The sequence below is a fragment of the Bos mutus genome, chromosome 6, assembly GCF_027580195.1.
Source record: "Bos mutus isolate GX-2022 chromosome 6, NWIPB_WYAK_1.1, whole genome shotgun sequence".
Classification (NCBI taxonomy): Eukaryota; Metazoa; Chordata; class Mammalia; order Artiodactyla; family Bovidae; genus Bos; species Bos mutus.
Window position 1 is genome coordinate 83,561,478 of NC_091622.1, and position 20,665 is coordinate 83,582,142.

Consider the following 20,665-nt stretch of genomic DNA (forward strand, 5'->3'; position numbering starts at 1 on the left):
ATATTTTAAAATATTTCCTTGATCAGTATGTGGACAGTACATTGGAAGGGCTGTGAAAGTAAAGAAAGAGTGTAGCTTGGAGGCTAGTGCAGTTGTTCAAGTAAGAAATGATGTTGGCTTGGACCACAGTGATCGCAATAGGGATGGAAAACAATGGAACTAGAATTCCATTCCAGGCAGAAGTAGTGTGGATTTTCAGAGAGGAGATAGAGATATTGTTAAATCTAATTTCCTTCTTTATTCTACAAGTATTTACCAGACACCTTCCAATTACATACTTTTTTCTTAATGAGGTGGATCATAAATTAAACTGTTCTCTGACCTTGAACAGCTATTTATCATTCTTATAACATAACTACACATTGAACATCTGACAGCAATGTCCCTCATAAAGAATATTGAGAGGGGAAAAACAATAAAGAATTTTTAGCAAATAAAAGTTATGATATGAATATGATTCTTTAAAACATCAGAATATTTTATATTAGAGAACTATATATTACATTTAACTTCATAGTAAGTTGTTTTCACAAAATTTAATTCAGGAAAAAAGAGTCCCTCATTAAATAAAAACATGAAATAGAACTTGTAGAGGGATACACTGAAATGAAATGGTATATAAAAAAATACTTACGTATTAACTGAGTTGGATGCATGTTCAAGTCTTCAGAGTTATTCGGCATTTGGCGTAAAATAGACTCAATTCTGCTTTTCATTGATGCTTCATTGATTCTTCTGGTGAATTTAAATTTCATGATAATATCTGCTATCACATTATTGCCACTTTGCCTGAATAGCCATAAAAATATTTTTAAGTGTACAATTATGATAATTTTCTGTTCTTTTTACATCTTCTTCTTGATTAGGCATTTAAAAAATTACTTAAGAAATTTAACATTAGAACAGATTCACACACAGTGTTTGTATATGTAATGATATATCACAATGGTATCCTACAAACACTTGATTTCAATGCATAGGACACTGTACGCACCATTCAGGATAGCTTGTTTTTGAAGTCAGAATGCCAGAGTTTGCGTACCAGCTCTACCATTTACTGTTGGACTTTGTGGCTTTTTTTTTCTTCTTCTTAACCTATGTCAGTCTCCTCACATTAAAATGGGTTATCAAGAAGGTTATATGAGTTAATATATATAAAACTTTGGTAAGAGTACATAGCATACAGTAGGAGTCCAGAAGCAGACTCATAGACATGTATAACAACATATTATAGAAGTAGTATCACAAATCTGAGGGAAAATAAGTTGTGCAAGAAATCTCTGCTTATACCACACACAAAGCATTTGAATGTGAACAGCGCAAATTTAAAACTTACAAGCAGGTATGAGAGAATGTCTTTATATATAGGAGAAGGAAGGGATTCTTAAATAAGACATTTTGCAATTGATATTCTACAACAAAAGATTCCATAAACAAACTGTAAAGATAAGCTATAGACAGGGAGAATATATTCGGAACTCAAAATAAGAAATGCTTGGTGCCTCCTATAAACACAGAATGCTTACAAATTAATAAGGAAAAGACAAACAATAGAAAAACAATTCAAAGAAGAGGGACCTTTGGTGAAAGAGAAACGTGTAAATAGATGAAACAGGATTCTGTTTATACATCATTTATTTGATCTTAATAACAACTCTAAGAGTCATATCCCTTCCTCTTGGAAACTGTGAGTAACAAGCTGTTTTTTCAGAAGTCATCATCTGATTTTTTGGCCTTATTGTACCTCAAATTTTCTGATAACACAGTATTTTTTTAATTAAATTAATATTTAAGTATAGCTGGGTTACAATGTTGTGCCAATCTCTGCTGTACAGCAAAGTGACTCAGTTATATAAATACATTTGTTTTTTCATATTCTTTTTCATTATAGTTTATTACAGGATATTCAGTATGGTTCCCTGTAATACAGTGTATTTTAAAAAAGAAGAGGAATGAGAATAAGTAGTGTGTGTTTATAAGGTTTACTAAACTTTCCATATCAAGTTTGCTCCTACCATATTTCTGGGCTAGTCTTTTACTACTCTAAACGCTGGGCTGGATGAGCACAAGCTGGAATCAAGATTGCCGGGAGAAATATCAATAACCCCAGATATGCAGATGATACCACTCTTATGGCAGAAAGTGAAGAACAAATAAGAGCCTCTTGATGAAAGTGAAAGAGGAGAGTGAAAAAATTGGCTTAAAGCTCAACATTCAGGAAACGAAGATCATGGCATCTGGTCCCATCACTTCATGGGAAATAGATGGGGAAACAGTGGAAATAGTGTCAGACTTAATTTTTTGGGGGTCCAAAATCACTGCAGATGGTGACTGCAGCCATGAAATTAAAAGAGGCTTACTCCTTGGAAGGAAAGTTCTGACCAACCTAGACAGCATATTAAAAAGTAGAGACATTACTTTGCCAACAAAGGTCCATCTAGTCAAGGCTATGGTTTTTCCAGTAGTCATGTATGAATGTGAGCGTTGGACTATAAAGAAAGCTGAGTGCAGAAGAATTGATGCTTTTGAACTGTGATATTGGAGAAGACTCTTGAGACGCCCTTGGACTGCAAGGAGATCCAACCAGTCTATCCTAAAGGAGATCAGTCCTGGGTGTTCATTGGAAGGACTGACATTGAAGCTGAAACTCTAATACTTTGGCCACCTGATGTGAAGAGCTGATTCATTGGAAAAGATGCTGATGCTGGGAAAGGTTGAAGGCACGAGGAGAAGCGGACGACAGGATGAGATGGTTGGATGGCATCATCGACTCAATGGATGTAAGTTTGGGTAAATTCCAGGAGTTGGTGATGGACAGGGAGGCCTGGTGTGCTGCGGTTCATGGGGTCGCAAAGAGTCGTACACGACTGAGTGACTGAACTGAACTGAACTGATGTTGTTCTTCACTCACCAGTCCCACTAGACTGCTTTCAGTTTTTCACTCTTTTTAACCTCAAAAACTTCATACATAAGCTATTCTTTCTGCCTGAAATACACATAAACACACTCACACCACTTTTTCCTCTTCCTCTTCTGTTTTAAAATATACTGTGTTACACATGTATGTATGTGCACATATAATGTTATACATACAGACATAATATATGTTTATATATCGTAGGGGTAAGGAGTGGCAGTTAGAAGAACATTAAGCAAGTACTATGTTTAGCTTTATCATTTCAAAAAAAATCTTACTGGCTGCTATGTAAAATGTGGAATGGAGCAAGACTAGAGGAGAGGAGGTGCATTAGGAGGTGGTGTAAGTCCAGAAGAGAGATGACTGAGGACAGTGTGTGTGAAGTTATGGATCTTAAACATTTTAAGTAACAGAACTTTGAAGGTTAGATGATTGTATGTATGGGTTGAGGGAGAGACAGGAATTAGAGAATAGCTCTCATATTTCTTTCTTGAGCAACTAGGTTGAAGGTAAACCACTGACAGAGGTAGGCAACACTAAATGAGTAACGTATTTTATTGGGGACAGAGGATAGGTTCAGGTCAGGATGTATTAAAGTTGTGTTATCTGCAAGATAGCCATATTATGATATCAAGTAGATGGCTGTATAGGTTCACATCTAGAGATGAGAAAAGAGGTCTGGCCCCAGAGATACAACTTTGATAATAATTAGCATATAGGGGGAAGTTCAGTCGCTCAGTTGTGTCCGACTCTTTGCGACCCCATAGAGTGCAGCACACCAGGCCTCCCTGTCCATCACCAACTCCTGGAGTTCACTCAAACTCATTCCATTGAGTCGGTGATTCCATCCAGCCATCTCATCCTCTGTCGTCCCCTTCTCCTCCTGCCCTCAAGTCTTTCCCAGCATAAGAGGCAGGGAAGCCCCTAAAAGGAGCTTCAGTGTGATGAGAGGCTCACTGCACAGTCAGACATTTGAGGAATGTGAAAAGAAAGAATAAGAGCTAACAAAGAAAACTGAGAAGAAATAACTGAGAAGTAAAAAGAAAATCAGAGTGTAGAGGGTCATGGAAACCAAGGGATGGCACTATTTCAAAAAAGAATAAAAGCTCAACAGTGCTAAATTCTGTTGAGAGGTTCAAGAAGAGGACTGATACAGTTTTTTTGGAATTTGTGATTCAAATGTCATTGTTGAACTTGGGAAGGACAACTAGTATTTTGTGGTGAGATCAGAAGCCAGAGGGCAGTAGATTAAGCAGTAAGTGGGAAGTGAACAAAAGGAAAAGAAATACAGATTCAGTTCTACAAGTATTGCCAGCTAGTGGCTAGTACAGAGACTTGCTCAAGAAAGTACTAAGGTGAATGTGCACTGAACTGACTGAAATACATTTTGAAACAAACTCTTCCCCTGAATTCTTCTTACTTCTCGAGCTCCTCAGCAAAACTTAACTGACCAGAGCGCCATGCTTGTACTTACCTAGGTAACTCTACCAAGAATAAGAAAAATTAATCTTTTTGTGGTATTGGTATTTGAGAAAGAATTAGTATAATTTCTCTTTCTTCTGAAGAATTTTTTTACATTATTTGAAGGACTGAGCAGTGTGGACATTTGAGACATTAGTGGTAGGGCCAGTCACTTTTACTTTCACTTCAGTAAAGGTAACTATTTTAGTTGGGAGAGATATCACATCACATCTCATCACATCACAAGAATAGGTCTGTATTCCATTCAGGTAGACATGAAAAATAATGAACATGCATGCTGCTGCTTCCCCTATTACTGATTCATCTCAGACGTGTCTGTATCTGGCCATAGCATCCTTTAAAACATTCCAGGGAGACAAAAACTGAAAAGCCACTTTTGATGTTGGTTTAGCGTTCCAATCTTGGATGAATATGCCCAGGATCACAGCATTGCACATCTCCACAGGGCATTGTTTGCACAGAATGCATTGTGAATAGTATCCCCTGAATTTATAAATAGCCTTGTTACTGTACCATCACCCAACTCTCTTCCTTTTCCCATGAAGAATTGAAGTAACAGTCATTCATGTTACTAGATATATAGACCATATGTGATAATTTGACATTGTTTTTTAAGCTGCCCATGATACTATTTTCATGATATTGCAACACCTTGTATGAATGTCTCTTTCATTATCTATGCTATGAACAAAGCCAAATGAAGCAAATTGTATCTAGGCTTATATATATATTGTAGTTCCACTTACCTCAGTTTGACAACATGAGCTTTGATGAACTCATTTTTTAAATCTGACTCTTTGAATGTTTTAGTAATCTGTAGAAAGGAAAAAAAAAAAACCTTTCTGTAATTACAGTTCTTTCTCTCCTTCCTCTTTCCAACACTGAAACATGGGACTATGCTAATGAGGAATATAGACTGGAGTTTTTTTAGTTCAGTTCCACTTTAGAACACCTGGGATCGATTTAGACAGGCTAAAAACCTTCTGAAGCAGGGTCTGTTCTTCATCTATTACACAAAGATAATAATGGACAGGATGCATTTTCACTAGAAGCCATTCTAAACACAGCAGACATTTTGCTCAATGAGAGTTCATGTTATTTGATTTTGTGGCTGTTCCTGAAGAGGTTGGGGCATGAGCCAGCCCAACACTATACAACTTACACTGTGATCCTGCAGCAACTGTTTTTAAATAGGTTAAAATCAGATTAAAATGAGTAGCAATGGAGAGCCTGATAAGAAGGAGGAAGAGAAATAAAGAATAGTCTTTTCCTTATTGTTTCTGATTAATGCCTAAACATCTTAAGTTATTTTTAACATCAGTTGTTATTTCCTGACCTAACTTTAATCTTCCCCCTGAATCATTGCTCAGTGCCAGCAAGGATGATTCTCTTGAGGTATAAGGTTTAGCTTCACAGAGAACTAGTAGTGATTCTGTAACTGGAATAGTTCTACCAAGATGCAGGGTGAGATGTACTAAGCCATCATATTGTGGAGTGGATTCTGTTGGCTAGTACTGTGAGGTTGGACCAAGGTTGAGGTGAACGTGAAGAAGTTCAAATGGGGAAATTAAGTAGCATGCTGAATCTTACATTAAGCCAGGATTTGAAGTCAATTCTTGAGACTGTAAAGTTTACATAATCTCTGTCACACCATATTATATCTTACTTTTTCATTATCCATTTTTTTGGCTGATATTGAACCAACCAGTTGTTAGAAAATATGATAACTTTTTTTCCTTCTAGAAGTCTTAAATATTTTTAAGAATTATGAGGCTTTTGATTTTATAATAATAATTTCCTTTTTTAAAAATTCAAGAAGTACTAGTAAGTGTTAAGAAGAAAGCAAAAAGTCACTCAAAATTCTATGATCTAGAATTATAGGATGCTACCATTTGGTCAGCCATATTCTAGTTAACTTTGTAGAAGGATGGGTTTTAATGTGTTTGTTTATATGGTATATTGTAGGCAGTAGGTAAGTTTAATATTACTTGACTTTAACAGAAGTAGAAAGATCTGACCTAAAACTGAAGGAATTGCTAAAATTTAACTAAATGTTTCTTGTAATTATATTTCATGATTTAGTATTGTACCAGCACAGGCTAGACTTGACCAAAGTGTTAAATTTAATTATTACATTTTTGCTATGTAGAAAATATTGAGGTAATTTGGTGAAGATAATAAGCAACATAAAGAAAGTTGATTAATTGGCTGATATCCATATACAAGGATAAAAGAAGAAGCCTATGGCTAAGATTCTGTATTTCATAGAGAACATGAAAATTTTGTGGACTCTTTCATTCATTTCAGTTCAGTTCAGCCACTCAGTTGTGTCCGACTCTTGGTGACCCAATGAATCGCAGCACGCCAGGCCTCCCTGTCTATCACCAACTCCCGGAGTTCACTCAGACTCACGTCCATTGAGTCAGTGATACCATCCAGCCATCTCATCCTCTGTCATCCCCTTCTCCTCCTGACCCCAATCCCTCCCAGCATCAGAGTCTTTTCCACTGAATCAGCTCTTCGCATTAGGTGTCAAAATATTGGAGTTTCAATTTTAGCATCAGTCCTTCCAATGAACACCCAGGGCTGATTTCCTTTAGGATGGACTGGTTGGATCTCCTTGCAGTCCAAGGGACTCTCAAGAGTCTTATCCAACACCGCAGTTCAAAAGCATCAATTCTTTGGTGCTCAGCTTTCTTCACAGTCCAACTCTCACATCCACACATGACCACTGGAAAAAACCATAGCCTTGACTAGATGGACCTTTGTTGACAAAGTAATGTCTCTGCTTTTTAATATGCTATCTAGGTTGGTCATAACTTTCCTTCCAAGGAGTAAGTGTCTTTTAATTTCATGGCTGCAGTCACCATCTGCAGTGATTTTGGAGCCCCCCAAAATTAAGTCTGACACTGTTTCCACTGTTTCCCCATCTATTTGCCATGAAGTGATGGGATCAGATGCCATGATCTTAGTTTTCTGAATGTTGAGCTTTAAGCCAACTTTTTCACTCTCTTTCACTTTCACCAAGAGGCTCTTTAGTTCTTCTTCACTTTCTGCCATAAGGGTGGTGTCATCTGCATATCTGAGGTTATTGATATTTCTCCCGGCAATCTTGATTCCAGCTTGTGCTTCTTCCAGCCCAGCGTTTCTCATTATGTACTCTGCATAGAAGTTAAATAAGCAGGGTGACAATACACAGCCTTGACGTACTCCTTTCCCTATTTGGAACCAGTCTGTTGGTCCATGTCCAGTTCTAACTGTTGCTTCCTGACCTGCATATAGGTTTCTCAAGAGGCAGGTCAGGTGGTCTGGTATTCCCATCTCTTTCAGAATTTTCCATTAGAACTTATCAAATTCTTGGTAGAAAATCAGTGAACAGATGCTTGAATAGGAAGAAAATGGGCTAGATGGGAAGTATATACACAGGGTATACGGAGAGAAGTTAGCTTGCTCTGGGAACGTGAATGAATCTTGTAACCTTGCTTCCTCTCGTTATCTTCATCTGTAAGAGGAGAACAGTCCAAAGTATGTTTAAAAAATCGATCTGTGCACAATTGGCTGCTGCAACTCCTAGAGGCTATGCATCTACTTTCAGTGAAGTTTATGTACAACTTTTTGTCCTTTTCCCTTCCCTTCAAAATTATTTGTTTAATGAGTCAGGTGAGTTTGTTTTCACACTTCTTTGATTTTGGAACATGTATTATTGACCCTTTTATTACAATGGGCAAAAATTAAGTAAACAATGAAAAAAGTATTTTTTAAAATTTTATTTTTAAACTTTACAATATTGTATTAGTTTTGCCAAATATCGAAATGGATCCGCCACAGGTATACATGTGTTCCCCATCCTAAACCCTCATCCCTCCTCCCTCCCCATACCATCCCTCTGGGTCATCCCAGTGCACCAGCCCCAAGCATCCAGTATCGTGCATCGAACCTGGACTGGCAACTCGTTTCATATGTGATATTATACATGTTTCAATGCCATTCTCCCAAATCATCCCACCCTCTCCCTCTGCAACAGAGTCCATAAGACTGTTCTATACATCAGTGTCTCTTTTGCTGTCTCGTACACAGGGTTATTGTTAGCATCTTTCTAAATTCCATATATATGTGTTAGTATACTGTATTGGTGTTTTTCTTTCTGGCTTACTTCACTCTGTATAATAGGCTCCAGTTTCATCCACCTCATTAGAACTGATTCAAATGTTTTCTTTTTAATGGCTGAGTAATACTCCATTGTGTATATGTACCACAGCTTTCTTATCCATTCATCTGCTGATGGACATCTAGGTTGCTTCCATGTCCTGGCTATTGTAAACAGTGCTGCGATGAACATTGGGGTACACGTGTCTCTTTCAAGTCTGGTTTCCTCAGTGTGTATGCCCAGCAGTGGGATTGCTGGATCATAAGGCAGTTCTATTTCCAGTTTTTTAAGGAATCTCCACACTGTTCTCCATAGTGGCTGTACTAGTTTGCATTCCCACCAACAGTGTAAGAGGGTTCCCTTTTCTCCACACCCTCTCCAGCATTTATTGCTTGTAGACTTTTGGATCGCAGCCATTCTGATTGTGTTTCTCTCCTGGTTGACAATACTACCTTTGAAATATAGAATAGCCTTGGATCCTTAAACCTCAGTCATATTCATAATTGATAAGAATTGAAGTGAGATATGGATTATTGAGATAAATTCTTACAAAGTACCATCATCAACCTGTTAACAGATGAAGTCATATGAAGGATAAAACATTATACATATTATACCTACAGCTGTTACATGTTTTTCATCTTAAGGGCTAAAAGATCTTGTTAGCTATTCCAAGAAGGTAAATCACTATCTTATTTTCAATACCTTCTTATTTGATGAAGCTTTTGTTTTCTTTTCTCTTTTAATCTTCTAAGAAGTATATTGATTTACTTAAGACATTGCTTTACCTGGCAGTGTGGCTATAGCCAGGAATAGAAGAGTGTCAGTTTTTATTACCTAACTAACTGTTCATTTACATGTTCATTATTGTGCATGTGTATTAATTGAGATCTTAAAGAAAAAGCAGAGTTAGCTGGTTGAAGAGGAAGGAAACAGCTACGCAGGTAGAGTGAATGGTACATAAAAAACCCTTAGGTTGGGAACAAACACTCTGTGTTTAAGGAATGAAAGGGCAAGGCGATTGTAGCATAGGAAGCAAGGAGGCTAGAGTGATAGAAAGACCAGATCATGAAAGTCTTGATAGTCTGTGAAGCATTTAGTCTTTATCTTAAATAATGGGAAGTGTTTTAAACAAGTGAGTAATAAAATCAGATTTGCAATTTGAGAACAATTTCTCTGGCTGCATCTGGATAAACAATTCGAGGTACAAAATAAGACAGATTAGTTATGGTGGTATTTTGGTACTTCATTGTAGAGGTGATGGCTTGGATAGATCTGGTGGTAGTAGATATGGAGGGAAATGAATGGATTTGAGGGGAAGAATAGGGGCTAAAACCTATAGACTGGATATTTGGAATGAATGAGAGCAGTATATCAAAGATGAGTTTTAGGGTTTTGGTTTGGAAAACAATAAATAACATTTTAATCAATGGGGATAGAATTATTGGAAGAAGGCTAGTATGGCACGGGGTGATCATGAGTTTGATTTGGGGACAAACATATTTGAGGTGTTTTTACATGAGCCAAGTAGAGCTATTAGGCTGGCAGTTGGGTGAAAAGGTCTGAAGTACAGAAGAAAAGTTTGGGCTGCAGACAGAATGAGACATTAGTATGTAAGTGTTGGTAGAAGTTGGTCAGGGTTGAGATCATCTAGAGACAGAAAATAGTGAGAGAAGAGGAGGGCATAGGTCAAAGAGTTGGGGAATTTTAACATTTAATGTCAGTGTAGAGGAGGATGAGACTATAAAAGGTACAGAGGAGTAATGGCCAGAGAAGCAGGATGAGAAAAACAGGTGAATGGGCAGCATGGTATCTTGGGCAAAAATCACATAATCATGGGCTTTTTGAGTTAGAATATATTATAAGAATCATCTAGTCAAATGATTTTATTTTACTAATGAATAAACTGAGAACCAGGAAAGATAAGTGAATTATTTAATATAATAGAAAGTTCTGGGGTTATTCCACTGCTCATTAAGTATAACACTACTGACTATGAAACAAGAATAATGATGTGACTCATATTACCACTGGTGAATGGTATGATTCTTATATTTGAAATCAGGAGACCTTGGTTTGAATTTTTTTTCTAGTACTTTCTAGTTGAATGGCCTTTGACATGTTTCTTAAGCTCACTATCTTTACTTACCCATCTATAAAAATAATATACCTATTATGAACTGAAGGTTAGATGATATATGTAAAAGTACTTTATAAACTATAAAGCACTATATTAGAGTATTATTCAAAGTGTTTCTACAGAAGTATGAATAAATGAGATTAACTATGGAAATCACATGTCAAAAGAATTTCAAGGGGAATTTTTCTCTGCCAGATGTTCAATTATAAAGCCACAGTAAATAGTTTGGTACTGGTACAGGAAAAGATGAGTCAGTGAAAGAGAGGGGAATACAGAAAAATAAAGGGAGAATTTAGTGTATGATAAAAGTGGTACAACAAATAAATCCATTATGCTGTTTAATATACTGCTTTGGTACCACCACCTAGTTATTTTTTGGGGAAAAAGCTGAATTTGTATCTTATTACAAATAAATCACAGATGGATTGATAATTTTGGCTTCATAAAAAATTAAATCTATTTGGCATTAAAAAATCCTAGATTATACATGAGGTTGAAAGTCAAATAACAAGTTAGAGAAATATATGCAGATGTAAAACAGGCAAATTCTGATGTTCTAATAAGGAAATAATCTTTTTCCAGATTTACATGAAAACACAAATGCTCCAGTAAGAAAGTGGGGAAGGTCATGACCAGGAAATTCACAAATGAAATTATAAAAATAACCTATTAATATATGGAGACAGATTAAATCTTACTAGTACTCAAAGAGATGCAAACCAAAATAATAGTGAGACATCACTTCTTATCTGTTTGATTAGCAGCAATGAATAACATTTACAATGTATAGTGTTAATGCTGTAGGAAAATAAGCATATCTATTACAGTCCCAGAAAACTAACCAGTCTAATCACAAGGACCACAGTCCTCTCTAACTCAATGAAACTATGAGCCATGCTGTGTAGGGCCACCCAAGACAGATGGGTCATGGTGGAGAGTTCTGACAGAATGTGGTCTACTGGAGAAGGGAATGGCAAACCACTTCAGTATTCTTGCCTTGAGAACCCCATGAACAATATGAAAAGGCAAAAAGATACGACACTGAAAGATGAACTCAGGTCAGTAGGAGCCCAGTATGCTGCTGGAGATCAGTGGAGAAATAACTCCAGAAAGAATGAAGAGACGGATCCAAAGCAAAAACAACACCCAGTTGTGGATGTGACTGGTGATAGAAGCAAGGTCTGATGCTGTAAAGAGCAATATTGCATAGGAACCTGGAATGTTGGGTCCATATCAAGGCAAATTGGAAGTTGTCAAAAAGGAGATGGCAAGATTCAACGTCAACATTTTAGGATTCAGCTAACTAAAATGGACTGGAATGGGTGAATTTAACTCAGATGACCATTATATCTACTACTGTGAGTGAGAATCCCTTAGAAGAAATGGAGTAGCCATCATGGTCAACAAGAGAGTCCAAAATGTAGTACTTGGATGCAATCTCAAAAATGACAGAACGATCTCTGTTCATTTCCAAGGCAAACCATTCAGTATTACAGTAATACAAGTCAATGCCCTGACCAGTAATGCTGAAGAAGCTGAAGTTGAATGTAACACCCCCAAAAGATGTCCTTTTCATTATAGGGGACTGGAATGCAAAAGTATGAAGTCAAGAAACACCTGGAGTAACAGGCAAATTTGGCCTTGGAGTACAGAATGAAGCAGGGCAAAGGCTCGTAGAGTTTTGCCAAGAGAATGCACTGGTCATAGCAAACACCCTCTTCCAACAACACAAGAGAAGACTCTACACATGGACATCACCAGATGGTCAACATCAAAATCAGATTGATTATATTCTTTGCAGCCAAAGATGGAGAAGCTCTATACAGTTAGCAGAAACAAGACTGGGAGCTGACTATGGCTCATATCATGAATGCCATATTGCCAAATTCAGACTTAAATTGAAGAAAGTAGGGAAAACCACTAGACGTTTCAGATATTACCTAAATCAAATCCCTTACAATTATACAGTAGAAGGGAGAAATAGGTTTAAGGGACTAGATCTGATAGACAGAGTGCCTGATGAACTGTGGACTGAAGTTCGTGACATTGTATGGGAGACAGTGATCAAGACGATCCCCAAGAAAAAGAAGTGCAAAAAAGCAAAATGGTTGTCTGAGGAGGCCTTACAAATGGCTGTAAAAAGAAGAGAAGCCAAAAGCAAAGGAGAAAAGGAAAGATATAAGCATCTGAATGCAGAGTTCCAAAGAATAGCAAGGAGATATAAGAAAGCCTTCCTCAGTGATCAGTACAAAGAAATAGAGGAAAGCAACAGAATGGGAATGACTAGAGATGTCTCAAGAAAATTAGAGATACCAAGGGAATATTTCATGTAAAGATGGGTTCAATAAAGGACAGAAATGATATGGACCAGACAGAAGAAGACGATATTAAAAAGAGGACGCAAGAATACACAGAGGAACTGTACAAAAAAGATCTTCATGACCCAGATAATCACAATGATGTGATCACTGACCTAGAGCCAGACATCCTGGAATGTGAAGTCAAGTGGGTCTTAGGAAGCATCACTATAAACAAAACTAGTGGAGGTGATGGAATTCCAGTTGAGCTATTTCAAATCCTAAAAGATGACTCTGTGAAAGTGCTGCACTCAGTATACCAGCAAATTTGGAAAACTCAGCAGTGGCCACAGGACTGGAAAAGGTTGGTTTTCATTCCAATCCCAAAGAAAGGCAATGCCAAAGAATGCTCAAACTACCGCACAATTGCTCTCATCTCACACGCTAGTAAAGAAATGCTCAAAATTCTCCAAGCCAAGCTTCAGCAATATGTGAACCATGAACTTCCAGATGTTCAAGCCGGTTTTAAAAAAGGCAGCAGAACCAGAGATCAAATTGCCAACATCCGCTGGATCATAGAAAAAGCAAGAGAGTTCCAGAAAAACATCTATTTCTGCCTTATTGACTATGCCAAAGCCCTTGACTGTGTGGATCACAATAAACTGTGGAAAATTCTGAAAGAGATGGGAATACCAGACCTCCTTACCTGCCTCGTGAGAAATCTGTGTGCAGGTCAGAAAGCAACAGTTAGAACTGGACATGGAGCAACAGACTGGTTCCAAATAGGAAAAGGAGTACATCAAGGCTGTATATTGTCACCCTGCTTATATAAGTTATATGCAGAGTACATCATACAAAATGCCAGGCTGAATGAAGCACAAGCTGGAATCAAGATTGCTGGGAGAAATATCAATAACCTCAGATATGCAGATGACTAGGTGTGATCACTCACCTAGAGCCAGACATCCTGGAATGTGAAGTCAAGTGGGCCTTAGAAAGCATCACTATAAACAAAACTAGTGGAGGTGATGGAATTCCAGTTGAGATATTTCAAATCCTAAAAGATGACACTGTAAAAGTGCTGCACTCAATATACCAGCAAATTTGGAAAACCACCCTTATGGCAGAAAGTGAAGAACAACTAAAGAGCCTTTTGATGAAAGTGAAAGAGGAGAGTGAAGAAGTTGGTTTAAAGCTCAACATTCAGAAAACTAAGATCATGGCATCTGTCCCATCACTTCATGGCAGATAGATGGGGAAACAGTGGCTGACTTTATTTTTGGAGGCTCCAAAATAACTGTAGATGGTGATTGCAGCTATGAAATTAAAAGACGCTTACTTCTTGGAAGAAAAGTTATGACAACCCAAGACAGCATATTAAAAAGCAGAGAGATTACTTTGCCAACAAATGTCCAACTACTCAAAGCAGTGGTTCCAGTAGTCATGTATGGATGTGAGAGTTAAACTATAAAGAAAGCTGAGCACTGAAGAATTGATGCTTTGAACTGTGGTGTTGGAGAAGACTCTTGAGAGTCCCTTGGACTGCAAGGAGATCCAACCAGTCCATCCTAAAGGACATCAGTCCTGAAAATTCATTGGAAGGACTGATGTTGAAGCTGAAACTCTATATTCTGGTCACCTGATGTGAAGAATTGACTCATTGGAAAAGACCCTGATGCTGGGAAAGATTGAAAGCATGTGAGAAGGGGATGACAGAGGATGAGATGATTGGATGGCATCACTGACTCAATGGGCATGAGTTTGAGTAAACTACGGGAGTTGGTGATGGACAGGGAGGCCTGGCGTGCTGCAGTCCATGGGATCATAAAGAGTCGTACATGACTGAGTGACTGAACTGAACTGAAGTGAATGCATACTCATATACTGGTGGTAAGACTGTAAGGTGGGGCACTTGAGTGCAATCTAGAAATTAAAATAATTGTTAAAAATGCTTAGACCACTAGATTGATCTAAACAAATGGGTGCACAAATACGTGGAGAGACTAGACAAATAGAAGAATTTTAAATATACTTTAAATATTCAAAGCATGACTTTTCACTCCACTTCTTAGGTGTGGCCTGTACATAGTGTCTTTCTTTCAAAGAGTATAATATGGAAAAGGGAGGAACTTTAGTGTATTAATAGAAATCTGACAAACACTACTTAAGCCAGGTGATCATCAACAGTGATAAATCATATTGATACTATGTACCCTCACTTCATACAATGTAAAGAAAATGAAATTTTTCCTCTATAGTCTTCCTCCCTAAATCCCCATACCCCAGTCTAGCCATAAGCAAAAACATCAGAAAACCCCTAGTTGTGGGACATTTCTATAAAATACCTGACTAGTATGCCTCAACTGTCAAGATTATCACCAACAAGGAAAATCTGAGGAACTTTCAGAGCCTAAAAAGGCATGACAATTATATAATTTGCTATCGTGGATGGGATCAGGAAACAGAAAAGAACATTAAGTAAAAGAAGAGGAAATCTGAATAAAATATGAAATTTTGTTAATAACAATGTGTTAATGTTAGAGTTAATACATTAAAAGCAAGAGGATTCCAGAAAAACATCTATGTCTGCTTTGTTTATTATGCCAAGCCTTTGACTGTGTGGATCACAACAGTGAAAAATTCTTCAAGAGATGGGAGTACTAGACCTCCTGACCTGCCTCCTGAGAAATCTGTATGCAGGTCAAGAAGCAACAGTTAGAACTGCACATGGAAAACAGCCTGGTTCAAAATCAGGAAAGGAGTACATCAAGGCTGTATATTGTCACCCTGCTTATTTAACTAATATGCAGAGTACATCATGCAAGATGGCAGGCTGGATGAAGCAGAAGATTGTTTGGAGAAATATCAATAACCTCAGATATGCAGATGACACCACCCTTATGGAAGAAAGTGAGCAAGAACTAAAGAGCCTTTTGATGAAAGTGAAAGAGAGAGTGAAAATGTTGGCTAAAAACTCAACATTCAGAAAACTAAGATCTTGGCATCTGGTCCCATCACTTCATGGCAAATAGATGGGGAAACAATGGAAACAGTGACAGACTTTATTTTTTGGGCTCCAAAATCATTGCAGATGGTGACTGTAGCCATGAAATTAAAAGACAGTTGCTCCTTGAAAGAAAAGCTATGACCAACCTAGATAGCATATTCAAAAGCAGAGACATTACTTTGCCAACAAAAGTCCATCTAGTCAAGGCTATGGTTTTTCCAGTAGTCATGTATGGATGTGAGAGTTGAACTAAAAGCTGAGTGCTGAAGAATTGATGCTGTGAACTGTGGTGTTGAGGAAGACTCTTGAGAGTCCCTTGGACTGCAAGGAGATACAACCAGTCCATCCTAAAGGAAATCAGTCCTGAATATTCATTGTAAGGACTGATGCTGAAGCTGAAACTTCAGTACTTTGGCCACCTGATACAAAGAACTGACTCATTGGAAAAGACCCTGATTTTGGCAAGCGTTGAAGGCAGGAGGATAAGGGAATGACAGAGGATGAGATGGTTGGATGCCATCAGCGACTAGATGGACATGAGTTTGAGTAGACTGTGGGAGTTGGTGATGGACAGGGAAGCCTGGTGAGCTGCAGTCCATGGGGTGTCAGAGAGTCAAACATGACTGAGTGACTGAACTGAACTTATTAACACTTAATCATTAATTGCAATAAATGTACTAGTGTAAGGTGTTAGATAGCATTTTTGACTCAAGGGACATAAATTTGAGCAAACTCTGGGAGATGATGAAGGACAGGGAAACCTGGCATACTGCAGTCCTTGGGGTCACAAAGAGTAGGACATGACTTAGCAACTGAACAACAGGGTGTTAAATACAGAGGAAACTGGGTGTGATGTGTATGAGAATTCTATATTATCTTTGCAGCTTTTCTATAAATCTTAAATGCTTCCAAAATAAAATACTTGTTAAAGCTGAAGAAAAATTTGAAAATCTTTAGAGAGAAATAAATGCATAAACCTATATTCTGATAATTCTAGTTCTGGGATATGTCCCAATAGTATAATCATTCAGGTGTGCAAGTATCAGCAAGAATGGTCATCAGATATTGAATATAATAGTGAAAAACTGGAAACAGTTTAAACATCTGTCAACAAAAGAGTGGTTAAATAAAATATTGTATCTTTTTACACTATAATACTGTTTAGTTATTTAAAATGGTAGATTTCTTCATTGATACTTAAATACTTCTATGAGAGTTTTGAGAAAAAAGTAGGAAAAAGCAAGCATGTATAGTCTTATTCCATTGACAGAAAGTTATATGTGTTTGTGCATGTATGATTATGAAGTGTACATGAAAGATACTTGGAATATCAAAATATTAATTGTGGATATATGAGTATTGAGATTCCGTGCATGTTTCTGGTTTTTTTTTTATATTTCTTGAATGCCCTGAATTTTCTACATTTGTGTTTTATCTTTACAACAAAAGAGATTACTAAAATTATTTTCATTTTGATGACAAAATTTGTACATACATTATCATTTGCTTTTAGACCATTTTTGGGAATAAATTAAAAATAACAAGTTAGATTGTACAATTTTTTTGGCATTGGAGGTTGTATTTTAAAGACTTACTGAATATCTTCCAAAGGTGCTGGTAGTACTTTTCAAAGAAACTTATTTAGTTTATGTTTTCACATTGCTGAATGTGCTATATGTTGTGCTTTATGCCTTATGCCATTTCTCTCCAAAATAGTGTTTTGCAATTTTACATGTGCTGTATGAAAGATGAACTCACCTAACATATCTAGTCTCTCTGACAGAAACTGAACGACTTCTTTAGGGCTGAGGACATCTCTGTCATCTTGCTCTAATGACTGGTAGCCGGGTTCTAATTCCCTAGAATGAAGCTGGGATTTTCAAAATACGCACTTTCAGTTTACTCCCTTTTATTAAACTAGGTGTACAGCTGAAACATTACAAGATGTTTTTGTGTGGGTATGAGGGCTTCATTATTATAATGGTCTTCAGACTGGCTTCCTGAGATGTTTATCTCTAGCAGCTTCTTCAAGAAATTTAAGAATGGCCATTGGTTTGAAGCCTAAACAATGGGCTCTTATGACGCAAATGATATGACTAAATATTGTTAATGATTTTTTAACAACAGGTTGGGAAGTGATAGTAGGAATTTGAGGTTCAGTTCAGTTCAGTCGCTTAGCCGTGTCCAACTCTTTGCAACCCCATGAACCACAGCACGCCAGGCCTCCCTGTCCATCACCAACTCCTGAAGTCCACCCAAACCCATGTCCATTGTCGGTGATGCCATCCAACCCTCTCATCCTCTGTCATCCCCTTCTTCTCCTGCCCTCAATCTTTCCCAGCATCAGGGTCTTTACAAATGAGTCAGCTCTCCGCATCAGGTGGCCAAAGTTTTGGAGTTTCAGCTTCAGCATCAGTCCTTCCAATGACTATTCAGGACTGATCTCCTTTAGGATGGACTGGTTGGATCTCCTTGCAGTCCAAGGGACTCTCACGAGTCTTCTCCAACACCACAGTTCAAAAGCATCAATTCTTCTGCACTCAGCTTTCTTTATAGTTCAACTCTCACATCCATACATGACCACTGGAAAAACCATAGCCTTGACTAGACGGACCTTTGGTGACAAAGTAATGTCTCTGCTTTTTAATATGCTGTTTAGGTTGGTCATAACTTTCCTTCCAAGGAGCAAGCGTCTTTTAATTTCATGGCTGCAATCACCAACCGCAGTGATTTTGGAGCCCAGAAAATTAAAGTCAGCCACTTTTCCCACTGTTTCCCCATCTACTTGCCATGAAGTGAAGTTCGGGAGGTAAGCCTAAAATGCATTTCCACATTTTCTGGAATATGCCCTAATTCAAGCTTTCAACCTCTTGGTTTTCTTCTGGACCAGGGTAATGAGCTTCTAACTAGTCTTACTGTGTGCGGGCTCTTCTCTTTATAATCTAATTTTTACATTGTGAATGTGAATCTATCAGATCCTGTTTGCATCATTCTGCCTGTAGCTCAAGACTTTTTGTCTACAAAATAAAACCCCAATTTGTTATTAGCTAAGGACATTCTCTTCTCTATGTCTTGGCTTATGTTTTAGCTGTGGTATGCCTTACTCATTCTAAAAGTCAACCTGAAAATCTTCTTTTATAAGAGACCATCTCTCATCTCCATGATTGGATATAATTTATCCTCTTAGCACAAACTTACATCCAATATCTAATATCTATTCCACTTTCTGTATGTCCACTGCATTTGGCAGGATTAATGTTTAATGTTTATTGAAGGAACAGGAGGCTCCCACTTCTGACATAACCAACTGATGTTCCCCAGTATTAGCCCTGCCTCTGCCTCCTGGCCTAGATTCTGTTCCCAAATTATTCTGGTTCAGTTGTTCATTCTGATCTCATTAAACACTTAAACAATATACCTAACTTCCTTTGCTCTAATTTTATGCTCATGAAGCACTTTTCTCATAACTTGGCTCCCAGTCTAATTTGTCTCTAAGGGTAAAGGTTGTCAGACAAGCAGATGACTCAATGCCCCATCCATCATAAGCCTCATTATAACTTAACTCAATGATTCCAAAGTGAGGTCCCTGGACAATTAGCATCAGCATAACCTGGGAACTTGCTGAAATGCAAGTTCTAACTACTGAATCAGAAATTCTGACATTGGGGCCCAGAGATCTGTTTTTTTAATAAGCCTTCCAGGTGATTTTGTTACATGCCGAAGTTTTAGAACCATTGGATTAATTTATATTCTTAAGAGTTTCAGAAAAGGTAATGTAAGTGAGCTGAGATTGGTCAGCTCTGACTCTGCAGGGCTGAAGGCCAAACCCTGGTCTATGATGATAAACTAAGTGTCTGCTTGTGAGATTTCTTGGCAGGCAGCCTCGGGACCTCTTCATTTGAGAAACCAGACTTGCTTTGTTTATTGTCTATGTTCATCATTGAAGCAAAGTATTATTTGTCCAAACTACATTAACGTGTATTTTAATACTTACTACCTGTGTGTTTAGTTGCATAAGAAAAAAGGAAAGAAGGCAAAATGAAAATGATTAAAAAAAAAACAAACTCAAGGATAGAGAAATGCTCAAATTGCACAAACAATAGACTTCCAGTTTTTGAAGCCATAATCATAAAAAATATACTTACTCATGACCTAAAGCTCTTCACTCATGATGTAAGAAAATGTGAATAAGAACCAATGTACAAGCAAATTGACTTGGAAGAAGTACAATGAAACACATCCTTCACCATTCAGGGAAGGAAAATATGCATCTAGCAGTTGTAAATATATCACAAAATATTAGATTTATTATCATATTTGTTTTATGATAAAATAAAGAACAAAGACAAATATTAACTTACCATAGATTCAATTCTTCCACTCAAAGTCCTATATTTCTCTGTAGCTGGTGAACTTAACTCATCACTATATTGTTTACCCAAGATTTGAATGCTGCTTTGGTAAAAGTAAGATTTTTGATCTGAAAAACAAGGAAAAGGCAGAATCAGTCTCACATTACTAAGTACTTTAATTTTTATTTCATACAGAATTATTTAGGCTATGTTGTACAATTAAAAAAATTAATTCCTTTAAAATAAAAAAATTCTAAACAGTAAAAATGTAACTATAATAAAATTATTTTCTCCTTCAGTCTTTAAAAAGATTGGCAAAGCTG

At 37.3% G+C, this 20,665-nt stretch overlaps 1 protein-coding gene across 1 annotated transcript in view; it reads right to left on the reverse strand.

Annotated features, from left to right (window-relative positions):
* TMPRSS11D (transmembrane serine protease 11D) overlaps positions 1-20,665 on the reverse strand; it is a 60,178-nt gene that overhangs the window by 14,374 nt on the left and 25,139 nt on the right. Inside the window, exons 3-5 of the mRNA XM_070372956.1 lie at positions 20,352-20,470; positions 5,146-5,213; positions 635-789 (exon numbers count right to left, since the gene is read on the reverse strand). Coding sequence (XP_070229057.1) covers positions 635-789; positions 5,146-5,213; positions 20,352-20,470 — 342 coding nt within the window. The remainder of the gene's footprint in view (positions 1-634; positions 790-5,145; positions 5,214-20,351; positions 20,471-20,665) is intronic.